The sequence below is a fragment of the Neophocaena asiaeorientalis genome, unplaced genomic scaffold, assembly GCF_003031525.2.
Source record: "Neophocaena asiaeorientalis asiaeorientalis breed wild unplaced genomic scaffold, Neophocaena_asiaeorientalis_V1.1 scaffold86, whole genome shotgun sequence".
NCBI lineage: Eukaryota > Metazoa > Chordata > Mammalia > Artiodactyla > Phocoenidae > Neophocaena > Neophocaena asiaeorientalis.
In genome coordinates this window covers 8,577,490-8,591,429 of record NW_020175039.1, presented here as the reverse complement: position 1 = coordinate 8,591,429, position 13,940 = coordinate 8,577,490, and the positions used below count along the sequence as shown (strand labels likewise).

Sequence of the window (13,940 nt, the reverse complement as noted above, 5' to 3'; positions counted from 1 at the left end):
AGTCTGCTAAGCACTTTGTGTGTCCTAGAGAATAAAGAGGAAAATGGCAGCATGGAAGCAGCAATACCAGTAATAGTAGCTTCTGTGACACCAGGGCGGGGCCGAGGGACCACTTCTCTGGGAGGGGACCCGGGCTTCTCATACTTGATGATGTAACCAGTAATCCTGGCACGAGGTGGCTGCCATGATAACAGCAGGGAGTTGGGTGTGGTGGCCAGGAAATGCAGGTTGGATGGTGCATCAATGGCTAAAAGAAAACAAAGTTACATCTCTTTAAGGAAATGAATAACCAAGAAAATTATTCCCACATTCTTTTCCCAGCCCTTAAAAACAGACTTGAGAGAATCTGAGAGCTCTGTCAACAGTAAAAATGATTCACTGTGATCTGGAATACAAAAGTATCAGCCTCGCTTTTGTTGCTCAAGTTCACGTGACTGATCACACAAACATATAAGTCAGTGGCATTTCTTCAGTAGAAAGTGTAGTTACCAGTAGAGGCGTCGATGACCACAGGGGAGCTCCGGGCATTGTCATTCAAGGTGTACAAGTGGATCTTGTAGTCAGTGCCGGGTTGTAAACCTGAGATTGGTGAAGAGATGATTTTTATCTGATCTTCATTTACTAGGAAAATTTTCAAACTCATCTGCAATTTTCATGGTTCCTCCTATCATTGCCTGTTTATACAGACCACGGAAGTGGTTCACATTTGAAAAATAAATTAGAGCATGGTATGGGTGTTAACTGCTCATGAGAAGGACATCTCAAAAGAAAGGCACAGATGCACAAAAAGACACTGGCTAAAATAGATTTTAAAATCCCCAAATGCTGTTAGAAGTGACTATCTTGGTGATAGGGGTGAGCACCTACTGACTGTGTTTTATCAGATGGTCACTGGTTGGGAACTGGAATCAGAATTTTCAATCTCAAAAAGACCTAAATTGACCCAGATATTGAACATTCTCTGACAACAACTTTGATCTCTATGAAGTAGTGTCGTTTGCTTTTTCAAATTTAATTCTGCTTTATAATCTACATGAATGTTAAGAAGTAGACACTATCACTGAGTTTCTTTTGGCTCTCAAGCATTATGTATATATATTTTTTTCCCATAAGAGAGGGTTCATTGATGAAAGATCTCTGATGAATGGGACTTACGCCATTCCTCTGGCAAACATTAGACAAAACCAGGCGTTCACAGGACAGAATGTTTTGATCATGGGATGAAAATACGTTGTAAAAAATAGAGCTGGGTTATCATAAAACACTGAAGATAAATTTCATCAGTGTAAGTGGTAGAAAGACTAATAAGCTAATTTATGTTGTGAATGGCAGTTATCAAATGTGGTCAGTAGAGTGAGCTCCCGGACCTGTGATGGTGTAGCTTCTGACATCTGGCTTGATGGTTCTCTGAATCGGAGTCTGGCCGTTGGCTGGGATGGCATCGACTTGGAAGCCGGTGATCGTCTCAGTCTTGGTTCTCCAGCTAATGGTGATGGTGGTCTCAGTAGCATCTGTCACGCGGGCCCTTCTTGGAGGGCTGACATCTGCACAGGATGACAGCCAGAGATTAGTGCCTGGCTGGCTCATATAGGTAAGGTTTCGATATTTTAAAACGTTTCTTTATTCTATACAAATACATCAGTTTCTACACATGACTAATAATGTATAGATTTTCTCCTGCGGCATCCAGAGAGAAAAAGCAGACAGTAATTAGGAAACATGAGAATATTCACCTTGTGTACTATTTTTTTTAAGAACTGAAAAGCTTTGCAAGTACTGTCAGTGGTTCCCAAGGCTGGCTTTCTATATCTACAAATACCTCAGTGAGTGTTAAAATTATTGTTATTGTAATATAAAATATGTGTAATAATATAAGGAAGGTATATATATAATAATGTATTGCTAGTATTTTCTCATTCTTATATAGATTCATATTTTTTCTCAACAGGTGCAACGCCAGCCCTCTTTCATAGATGAGAAGACTTTGACACTTTATGTGATTTCTGAGAAAGAATAACTGTGGGTTATTGATATGGCAGAAAACTAGAACCCGGGCCCAGTATTGCCCAACCCTTACTGCACTGTTAGATCCAACAGAAGCCAAAGCGTCCTCCTCAAACTTAACTCTACGAAAACAAATTCTAACCAGTAGAACATAACCTAGGTGTTAGTCTCAGTTCACTGCACCAACTCTAGCACATCATGAAGTGATTGCATGTACGCGCCAGTAGACCACCTTCTGGAGAGGCACAGGAGGCAACAGTAGTAACTGGGAAAGCAAATCTATTTCCAAACTGGGAATCATTCCATTGTTCACTTAGTGATCTAGAAAGGCATTTGCCATTCTTTAATTTTTGTTTATCCAGAACGTTTTTTGACACTAAAAAGTTTGATTACTCACTCTCCAGAGTCGTGACGACTCCCTGAGCTGGTCTGCTCGTCAAAGTGTCCTTTAGAGCATAGACGCTCACTTCATATTTAGTGGCCACCTAGAAAGAAGGGCGCAGTAAGCTTCAGCAATGTGATCTGAAGCCCAGGAATTTTCACTCCAGCGTTAGAAAAAATGCAATGGTTAGAAAAGAAAAAGTAAGCTAGCCAAACCCGCAGAACTGTAAGTTCCTATATTAATTTCCTTCCTACACTGACAACATATTCAATTACATGAATTAAAAAATGCACCTGGGGTTGAGCCCAAGTAAGCCATAACTTACATATTTATGCTAAGCTGGTACAAAATGAGGAAAATGGTAGTAGCCTGTTTTTCTCTTTGATGATCTGACAGGTGCAAATCATGAATTTTTCTGATCATAGAGAGGCAAAGAGAATAGTCTATCTCTGAACCCTCTTTCTGTAGTTTCTCCTGGAATTGGCCTTATGTTAAGAAGTAGAACAACTTCCTAGGTTCCTGGCTAGCTTTCTGCATGCACATCTAGAAGGATTAAAGATGACTTAAGGAAGGTAGGATCAGGCTGGGTTGGTAAAAACTGGAGAATATTCCTTGCAAAGGTAACAGGACTGAGAAAAAGCATAACTAAAGTAGATTTATGCATTCAGCCTATGGATATATAAATTGCCCCCACTTCACACACAATACAGCGTTTTAAAATAAACAGAATACACTTAAAGAGCTATGCAACAGGGCTTCCCTGGTGGCGCAGTGGTTGAGAGTCTGCCTGCCGATGCAGGGGACTCGGGTTCGTGCCCCGGTCCGGGAAGATCCCACATGCCGTGGAGCGGCTAGGACCGTGAGCCATGGCCGCTGAGCCTGCGCGTCCGGAGCCTGTGCTCCGTAACGGGAGAGGCCACAACAGTGAGAGGCCTGCGTACCGCAAAAAAAAAAAAAAAAAAAAAAAAAAGAGCTGTACAACATCCAATGCTGCTCATAAAATTCTGTCCCTGATAGCTTAGGTCAACACAAAGTAATTCTACTTGATACAAAATTATGCTAAATTTAATTTGACGGCAGAGGCAAAGAACACAGATTTATTATATTATATTTCCACCACCTTCAACTGTGTAAGAAATGACCTACTTCTTTAGTCCAATGAGAAAAAGGACATTTCTTACCATGAGTCCTGATACCACCACAGATGAGCTATCGGGAGCAAGGTTGATTTCTTTCATTGGTCCGGTCTTCTCCTTAGGGGTCACTCGCACTCGATATCCAGTGAGCTGAACATTGGGTGCCGTCCACTGGGCGGCCAGGCTGGTTGGTGAAACTTGAGTGAACTTCAGGTTGGTTGGTGCAGGAATGGCTGTCAGGATGGTCATTGGTTAGAGGTTATCTTACAGTAAATGGGGAAAGGGGGAAAATAAAGTGAATTCCGAGTAGATAGGTTGTACTTCTTTGGTTGGGTGGGTACCCTAGTCAAGCAAAGATTCAGTACAAGAAAGGACAAAAGGGGGTGCAAAATGGAGAAAATGTTTGCTGAAAAATATGTGTTTTTTATCCAGCAATGCTCAGAATCACTGGAAGCACTTGGGTAAATGCCAAAACTCTGAGACTTAAGGTTTTAGCAGTTGGTTTTTTTGCTTTCCCTTAATAAAGTCAAATTGGCTTACTGGCCATTAGGATTGATCTTTCCATTTCTATGGAAAGATGAGCAGTAGCCCCTTTCTGACAGAAATTATCTTTGTATGGAAAACCATCTCACAGAGTGTTTCATCCCTCCAAAGACAGAATTATGATTTTATTCTCTTTGTTTGGACCTCATGGAAGACATCACTGCTAAATTTGAAGTATTCTCTGTGGTGCAGCAGCAGAAGAAAATTGGCTCACAACAGAAGCAGAAAAGAGAAGCAAAGAGCAATAATACGGATTGTCACCTCCAGGGTTTATGTTGTCACGAGGAGACATCTTTAGCATTCCACTCTGCTTTAGAAATAAAGCATGAGAGTTTAAAGAAGGTGGAAAGCATTTGCCCTATCAACTGTTTCCTATGTGTCTGATTCTCAATCCTTTTAGCAAATTATACACCTAGCACATGATCTCTAGCCAGAGAAGGAAGGTCTTACCCACGTGTTCTCAGAATCCTGCTGCTATGAAATGGCCCAGTTTGGGTTCCTTAGGAGGCCAAATTTCTTTCCTTTATATACAATGAGCATAAGTAACCACAGAGAGTCAAGGCTTAGGAAATAATCCACACTTTTCATGTTCTCTTCAAATGTCTCGCTTCATAACCTTGTCTGTAAACCAAGCTGCTCCAAAATTTCCTTTCATTAGACTTTATGTAAACGTCACCTACATTTTACTGCTTATTACTAATCTTCTTTAAAGAGGGTCTTTCCTAATAGACAGGTGGATTTTGGGGGTACCCACTTGCACGGGAATCGACAGCCTGATAAAGTATAATGCATTCAGCAGGGCATAAAGCCGCTGCTCCCATGAGCACCCAGCAGTGCAATTAACGATATACCTGTGGACTGGGTTCCAATCAGGGGCTGGCTCTCCATATCATCGTGCAAGGCAACCACACTGACTGTGTACTCAGAACCCGGCCTGAGGCCTTGCAGCTCTGCAGTCTCTTCTTCACCATCAGGTGCAGGGAATAGCTCATGGATTCCATCCTCAGGGCTCGAGTAGGTCACCCTGTACCTGGAAACTTGCCCCTGTGGGCTTTCCCAAGCAATTTTGATGGAATCGACATCCACATCAGTGAATGCCAGTCCTTTAGGGCGATCAATGTCTGTTAGGCAAATTAACGGTAAGAGGTTATGTGAAAAGCAAGTTGCGAAATAAGCATTTTTATAACATGCAAAGCAGTTCTGCAGATACCATTTTTCTTTGATGAATTAAATTCCAATTAACCCACTATTAAATGGAAAATTACTTGATCCTTGCTTAAGGTATTTTGGTTCAGAAAATATTTAATGTCACATCACTTATTAAAACATAGGTGTACATGAGATGTGGAGATACCCTGCAAAATGTCCCCCAATGAGGATTTATTTATATTCATTTTAAGATATTCTACCAAGATTTGTTTTTGCAATGTGATGTTAGTCTCACAGACCTGGATTTTTTATACCTTGGAAATGGCAAAGTTGATGTTCGATGTTCGATTCAGATTGTTATATTCTTTCTTTAACTCTCCCCCTCCCTCCCCATTGAATATTGTAATGTATGTTTATTTAATATAAATATAATCTTTACATTAAACGTCGGTCCAGCCACAAATGCTCGAAACATAATAGTTTCATGAGGCACGCTTCAATCAACTTTACCATCCAGTTGTAGAAAAGAAGGTGCTAGCAAAATATTTTGTAGATTTGCTAGAGGCTAATAAGATTTTGCTGAGGCGATTTGAGCAGGAGAAATTCAAAGCACAGCAACTAACTATGGTAGTTCCACAACTTCTCTCCCTATATGTTCATTCCTTGGCACCGAGAAGGAAAAATGTTCGCAAAGAGCTCAGCTCAAGATACAAACTAGGTATCCAGACACCTAAGCACAAAATTTGACTTTGAACATGGAAAACAGGCACGGGTTACATACTGGTTACTGCTGTCTGAACCAGAGGCTGACTCTCTCCATTTCGATTCTGAGCGTAGACGCTAACCACGTACTCCACTGTGGGCTGCAAGCCTTCAATTGTCATTTCTGTTTGATCTGCAAAGGGAGTGAAAAGAAAAGGCAGCATCTATGTCATTCACTATGACAACCAAGTGACTTTCAGAGTTCGGGAGTAAATGCGTGGTGGCCTGGAATTTTCATTTGCAGAATTAGCATGAAAATATGGAGGAGTCACACATGGATTTCCTCTTGGACAGACACGTGCATTGCTAATACAAATTACCATATTGGAGTGAAGCCACCCTAAAGGATAAGCTCTAAACTTGAATATGATGCCACCAACAATGAACGATGCAGCTCTTGAGAACACGAAAATTAACTGGACTTTAAAATATTGCCGTAGAATCCTAATTTCACAATTATTTTATATGAAAACAAAACCAAGAGCTAAAAGAATCTTTAAAAGTCAGTTAGGGGCTTCCCTGGTGGTGCAGTGGTTGAGAGCCCGCCTGCCGATGCAGGGGACACGGGTTCGTGCCCCGGTCTGGGAGGATCCCGCATGCCGCGGAGCGGCTGGGCCCGTGAGCCGTGGCCGCTGAGCCTGCGTGTCCGGAGCCTGTGCTCCGCAACGGGAGAGGCCACAGCAGTGAGAGGCCCGCGTACCGCAAAAAAAAAAAAAAAGCCAGTTAGGCCCATCTCTGTCTTCTTAGTGTGCATGAAAAACAAAACCACAAAGGTGAACCTAATAATTCAAGATGTCCACACCGTCAAACACTACTACACATGTAAAAGCAGAAATGCACTCATCCTAAAAATTCTGCCGTGGAGGGAGCTGTTAACAGCCTTGAGCGCCGAATTCGCAAACGGGGAAACTCTGACACGTGATACGAAACTGTATAGTACTCAGAGCCAGGTAGTCATTTATTTAAAAAAGCATACTCTGTTTATCCTGATGTACGTGAGGTGCTGGCTATTCTTACCTGGACCTGCAGTCATTGTTTTTGATGGTCCTGGGCCATTTTTAGGAGTAGTGGTCACCCTGTAACCGGTAACAGGGGAACTTGAAGGCAGCCACCTGACACTAATGCTGTTGTCCTGGACATCAGTCACCTGCATCTGGGATGGTTTGTCAATTTCTACAAATAAAAACCAGGAGAAACCAATGAAGCCCCCGTCCATGGGGACAAGACTAGACAAGTCCTCATCTCCAGTTCTGATACAGATAGAATAATCTCTTACTACTATTAATGACCCCCAGGTGTTTCTTTTGCAGAAACACAGAGAATTTCGGGAGGTGGTGCCTGCATCTTGATACTACTGCCTATTTTCAAGATGGCTGCTTCATTCACAAAGAAACTACATTTCCTGTAGATGTTTGCCTCCTTACCTTATTAGCTCATCTATTCATTCATTAACAAATATTTACTGAGCATCCTCTGTCCCTGTCTCTATTATAGGCTCATGGAATACATCCATCAACAAAACAGACAAAAATCCTTGCCCTTGGGGTGCTTCCTTGTATATCTGGCTCAAAACTCTGTAGCTGTTGCTTCATCTCATTAAAAAAGAAAATCAATTCCACAATGAAGAAAATACTTTGGGAGAACACAGTAAAAGCTATCTGAGTAAATGAGCCTGTGTCATCCCAGAAGACGAGTCAGTACCTGTCCGGTAATCAATGGAAATGGGCTTGCTGCTTGCCGGGCTGTCCCCACGGCCAGTGACAGCATAAACGGTGATGGTGTAGTCTGCTCCAGGTTTAAGACCACTGATGGTAGCTGTAGACTTGCTCCCAGGCACAGTGAACTCCTGGACAGGGCTATTTCCTCCTGTTTGAAAAGGGATGAATTTAAAGTGTGAGGGGCTGAGAGACACTTAGGGATTGCTGAGTAACTGAATTAACGTATTGAGAGCAGCTTGTAAGTTACATATTTGCTTATTCCCTTTAAAAAAGTGCTATTAAATAGGGCCTGAACAGAAAGGTCTATTTATTTATGCATGTAGTAAGCCTTGATGAGTGTGTAAAAGTTGAGAGAAAATTGCAGTTCATGCTATTTTAACATTCCAGCTTTAACGTGTGGTAGATTAAAATTAGAAAGGGAGAGAAGGTAGTCCTCAACCCAAGGTTGCATATATTGTGGTCTTTTTTCAAGATCTTAATGGAATACATTCATGTTAAATAAAATTTTGAAAATATAGGAAAGGAAAAGGAAGATAAATAAATATCACTTATCATTTCACCACTGATAATATACTTGTGAATTTAAAATCCTTCTTCCTCAGCTCTGTTGTTCCCCTCTAGTATTATACAAACAACTTTTTATCTTGATTTTGCCACCAGTTATGTCATACATATTTCCCACATACTCTTAGAAAGAAGTCAAGGCTCCAGCAAATGGACTTGTCAAAGCTTCTTTAATTATGTATCCATTGCTGGGCTTTCGTGTTACCCATGACAGAATACTCCATCAGAGCGTGAAGTAGCACTTCACTAACGCACCTGTTTCTCCATAGGTGATCCTGTAATATCTCACTGTAACGGCCGGAGCATCCCAGCTGATCAACAGGCTAGTGGGGGTTGCAGCAATGACTTCCAGGTCCCTTGGAACATCAGAAACTAGAAAAACATGGGAAAGTTTTCACATCCGTAACTTTCAAAAGGATGCCCAGATCCACCTTTTGCTCATTTTCCGGATCACTGCCTTTAGGATTCCTTCATATAATAATGTAAGTATTACTCAAAATTAGCAAAATTAAAAATTATGAACAATGCAAGTAAGGGGTGAAGGAGACAATTCAAATCGTGGTGAGATGATTAGTTCAAGTGTATTGGAGAATTTTCCCCTCAACTTCTTATTTAAAAAAATTTTAAAACCACGTAAAAGTGATAAAAATTATATAATGGACACCCATACTCCCTTCCCTTAGGGAAGTTGCCACATTTCCTTGTCTCTATCTTTCTGTTAATCCATTTGAGACTAAAGTACAGATATGATGATACTTCTCCCCTAAGTACTTAAGCATCTATCTTATAAGAACAAGTACACGATTATATTAAAATAATTTTTAAGAGAACTTTGAAATAGAGTGTTCTCTACATTTTGAGTAAAACTTCAGTTCTTAGAAATGCATAAGTACCCAACTCCGGTGGGAAATTTCTTGAGATAAAGAAATTATCTTCTTTAATATATTCTCATAACCATGATCTATTTTTTAAAGAGATGATGACTCAGGGACTTCCCTGGTGGTCCAGTGGCTAAGACTCTGCACTCCCAATGCGGGGGACCCAGCTTCGACCCCTGGTAAGGGAACTAGATCCTGCATGCATGCCGCAACTGAGTCTGCATGCCGCAACTAAAAGATCCCACATGCCGCAATGAAGATCCCATGTGCCGCAGCTAAGACCCAGTGCAATCAAAATAATTAATTAAAAAAAAAAAAAGAGAGAGAGATGATGACTCAGACAACACAAAGCTATGTCACAGAAGCTATCACCTGCATAGGAAAGTCCTCTGAGTTTCTTTGCAGACCAGAAAACAAGTTACCTGTTGTTTGCTGGCCAACCAAGGAAGGACTTTCCTCTTTGCCATTAAGAGCGACAATGGTGACCACATAATCTGTGCCCGGATTGAGATTGGTGAGTGTGATGGAATTCCGAGAGGGGGGCACTCGATCCTCCCGATGTCTTCCACCCATGTGCTCAGGATGATGGCGGATCTTGTAGCCAGTGATGGTAGCTCGAGGAGCAATCCAATGGACAGTGAAAGAGTTGGCAGTGATATCAGAAAAGTCAATGCCAGTTGGGGAATCGAGACCTGTTTTTGCCACCCAGGGGAGGAAGAGATAAAAAGGAAAAAAAAGACACCACCAACTTAGGAAGTGAGGAAGAATGTAAGGGAAAGTAATATCCATCCAGTGTTTCCATCCTTTTCCACTAACACAGTGAATTGCCACGAACCTCAGGTTGTGATACACTGATTCTAAGCCACAGATAAATTTCAAAATCATAAGCTGACGCCATTCAAAATGTCCAAAAGCATTCTTTTCTTTTTTCTTTTGCTAAGTAATCCAAGTGATTTCCGCATCACATTTGAAGACAGGTGTGTGAGATATTCTGGGAAATGATATTTTCAAAGGCTTCAGTGTTCAAGTATTCTATTCTATTTCTACCTTATAAAGTAAGGCAAGATCTGCCCACTCTCAGGTTAAGTGTTTGGCTCTTAAAGAAGCTTTCTACACTCAAGAGGGAACTGCTATGTCAACAGGGTGGTAAGAATGCCAAACAAAAAACTTTCTAAAATGAAAATAAGACATCATCCTGGACAAATTACAATGCAAGTAATTCCTCATGAATTGAGAATTTTTAGTGCATTGCAGAAAAATTAACAAAAATTTAGAGTTGATCTCAATTCAAATCACTTAACCTCTCTGGGACTTCCAGCAATTTTCATTTTTGTTATAACATTTACTTACTCTATTCAATAATATACTCAAACCAAATTGAGATACCACAGCTTCTTTTTGGAAGCAAGTGGACTACAAGAAATAAATAAATGGCTATATTAAATTACACTTTTTTGAAAGGAAAAAATTAATAGAAGCACTCATATTTAAGAAGGGACATAATATTATGGGATTCTATTCACCTTCTTTTTATAGTAAATGAATATTTCATCAAGTAGAAAAAAGAGATAAACTCGTTGGCTTAGTAAAGAGGGAAAATACTGAGATGACAATGACAGTGTTGGGTTAGCCATTAGACACATCTGCCTAATGAGAAGGGATTTCACCACCTCTCAATAATAGAGCTTATGAGATATTATTCTTGGGAGATTTTTTTAAAAAAATAGACAACAAGGTTTCTGGACTAATTTCAGTCCTCCCTGGAAGCAGAGAGTATAATCTTAATGATTGGAAGTCAGTGTAATAGTTGAATAAGGTGTCTTAATTTCTTTTAATCTATCAATACGTTTTTAATTGAAGCATAGTTGATTTACAATGTTGTGTTAATTTCTGCTGTACAGCAAAGTGACCAGTTATACATATATATACATTCTCTTTTTTTATGTTCTTTTCCATTATGGTTTTTCATAGGTTATTGAATATTCCCTGTGCTATACAGTAGGACCTTATTGTTCATCCATCCTATAGGTAATAGTTTGCATCTGCTAATCCCAAACTCCCAGTCCTTTCCTCCCCACCCTCCTCCCCCATGGCAACCACAAATCTGCTCTCTATGTCTGTTAAGTCTGTTTTTGTTTCGTAGATATGTTCATTTGTGTCATATTTTAGATTCCACATATGTGATATCATATGGTATTTGTCTTTCTTTTTCTGAGTTACTTCACTTAGTATGATAATCTCTAGGTCCATCCATGTTGCTGCAAATGGCATTATTTTGTTCTCTTTTATGGCTGAGTAGTGTCCAGTGTGTGTGTGTGTGTGTGTGTGTGTGTGTATACACACACGCCACATCTTCTTTATCCATTCATCTGCTGATGCACTTTTAGGTTGTTTCCATGTCTTGGATATTGTGAACAGTGCTGCTATGAGCAGAGGAGTGCTCGTATCTTTTTGAATTATAGTTTTGACTGGATATGTGCCCAGGAGTGGGATTTCTGGATCATACGGTAATTCTATTGTTAGTTTTCTGAGGAACCTCCATACTGTTTTCCACAGTGGCTGCACCGACTACATTCCCATAAGATGTCTTAATTTTTAAGACCAGTGATCAAAGGTAATGACGAGGCGACAAGCACTCCCACAAAAATGGAGATGTATTTTCAGAAGCAGCATGGAATTTTGCTCTTTAAAATTGGTAGGTGAAAGCTACCCAATAAGCATGTTGCCCACATGACTCACCTGTTTTCTGTCTTCCTCTAAGAGGTACGCTCTCATGCTGCTCGTAAACACTGGAGACGCTGACTAAATACTCTGTTCCAGGCAGGAGATCTGAAGAGGCAAGTTGGAATTATGTTGAAAATGTGCTTGAAAGAATGAAAAACCAAAGCACCCTTAGGACTATTTCAATGGATAAAATATCCAAGAGTCCTGTCTTAGAGCCTGTTTACACCTGAGTGAGTGTTGCTGCCTGCAGAGGGGCTGTCAGTAGGTGATGAGGAAGGGTCACCTTGCCCTGTAGCATCTCTAAGCCCTGCCCCCAGCTCCACCTGTGCGGGTATGACTCAGCTGCATCCGAAATAAGATGGAGTTGCTGCCGCACAGTAATATTTCTGTCATTCACTTAACGGCACGTCTGCTGAGGGCATGTGATAATGACTGTGGCACTGTGAATATCATTTACCTCTCACAATCACCCTAGCAGGTAGTTTGCTACCTTTGTTTTTTTTCTTTTGCTACTTTTTAAAGCTGCTTTATTGCCAAACAATAAACTGAAAATATTTAAAGTGTCTAATTTGACAGATTTTGACAAATGTATACACTTGCGAAACCATCACCACATTCAAGATAATGAACATATCTATTACCTCCGAAAATTTGGTTTACAATTATCCCCAGTTCCTAATGACAAAACTAAGGCACAGAGAAGTTATTTTTTCGATATATTTGCCCAAGATCACGCAGGAGTTGAGCCCTAAGCTAAGACCAGTGGTCTTAACAATTAACCCTTACTGAAAAAGGGTCATACTCATCGGGAGTGATGGGTTCTGTCCTATTAAGGTAAGAACAGAATACTTAAGAGTTGAATATATATTCCTGGGTCTCCTCTTCTCTCATTCTGAGGTACCAGAAAAGGTACAGAGTAAGGTTTCTAACCACTGAACTCCTACTCAAAAGACCCCCATTCCCCTCTACACCACCTCCCCTTCTGCAGGGGCCCCTGAAGCACCAGACTAGGAGATGGGATGCTTGGACTCCCCTTTCCTCCTTCCTGCTTGGCCAGGGGCAATTTACTTAGCCACTGGAGACCTCAGTTGCTTCATCTGTAAAACAAGATAATAATGGCTTCTCTGGGGGGGAAATGGCTACCTTGAGATCTAGAATAGAATCTAGAATAAGATCTTAGAGCATATGAATAACATGTGACAGGTCTATGGCTAAGGTGGGGCAGAAGAGGTCCTGAAGCAGAGCCTTGTGTATTGGGTAATGCTGTAACTACTGATTCCAGAATGCTCCAGAACAGAATCATAGCCCCACTGATAGGCAGACACGAGGATTTCTTGCCCTCAGCCACAGAACTGGAAACCAAGACTATGGTCGTGCCGAGCTGCCTTTCTTTGTATTTCACTCTCTAAAATACGTTCGAAAGATAGAGGATGTTTTCAGACCATCATCTGGTAATGTACCTAAATTTTTTTTTCCCTTATGTAGAAGCTTTTGCTTTTTGTTCTTATATGTGTATTTTACTATTATAGTGAAAATAATGAGAAGCAACATGTGAAACAGCACCATGTTGCAGCCTCCTTTTATTTTCTTTAATAAAAAATATCAATTTCAAAGGGAAGAAACTAGAAACAATTTCCATAAATTGTTGTTGTTTATTTTAGTTTCAGTTATTTTCTAAGTCCTCAGCCTTCAGAGAAATCCTACTAACAGATTCTTTTTGAAGTACAAATTACACTTCTGGCTCTTTCTTCAAATTAGAATCCTGATGTACCCTGAGTGACCAGTCACTGTTTCTAAGTCTTCAAATGCCAAATAGATTACCTGCTGACACTTAAATGAGAATAAGACAGATACCGTGACACTAGTTTCAATCCTCATTTTTTGTCTCGTTAAACACTAAGATTTAGTCATATAATTTCTCTGGGCCCATATTTATTTTTATGTGCTTATTTGGAAGCAGAACTTGTTTGAAGTCTTTAAACTTCACCGTTGGGGTTTTTCCACTCTGAGTTTTAAAAAGTTGTAGATATCAAAGATATATTAAAATAACAACAAACATGACATCTTTCAAAATTTATAG

General features: G+C 40.4%; 1 protein-coding gene across 6 annotated transcripts in view; it reads right to left on the bottom strand.

Moving 5' to 3' along the window:
• The window catches only part of FN1 (fibronectin 1), a 69,510-nt gene that overhangs the window by 12,196 nt on the left and 43,374 nt on the right, over nucleotides 1–13,940 (bottom strand). For 3 of the 6 annotated variants that reach the window (XM_024763153.1, XM_024763149.1, XM_024763151.1), the window contains 12 exons: nucleotides 11,876–11,965; nucleotides 9,559–9,828; nucleotides 8,514–8,630; nucleotides 7,678–7,842; nucleotides 6,994–7,149; nucleotides 5,996–6,109; nucleotides 4,917–5,186; nucleotides 3,568–3,755; nucleotides 2,402–2,489; nucleotides 1,368–1,544; nucleotides 490–579; nucleotides 68–247 (listed from right to left, as the gene is read on the bottom strand). In XM_024763153.1, the coding sequence (XP_024618921.1) occupies nucleotides 68–247; nucleotides 490–579; nucleotides 1,368–1,544; nucleotides 2,402–2,489; nucleotides 3,568–3,755; nucleotides 4,917–5,186; nucleotides 5,996–6,109; nucleotides 6,994–7,149; nucleotides 7,678–7,842; nucleotides 8,514–8,630; nucleotides 9,559–9,828; nucleotides 11,876–11,965 (1,905 nt within the window). The remainder of the gene's footprint in view (nucleotides 1–67; nucleotides 248–489; nucleotides 580–1,367; nucleotides 1,545–2,401; nucleotides 2,490–3,567; nucleotides 3,756–4,916; nucleotides 5,187–5,995; nucleotides 6,110–6,993; nucleotides 7,150–7,677; nucleotides 7,843–8,513; nucleotides 8,631–9,558; nucleotides 9,829–11,875; nucleotides 11,966–13,940) is intronic. The other 3 variants (XM_024763155.1, XM_024763150.1, XM_024763152.1) reach the window with 1 other exon arrangement.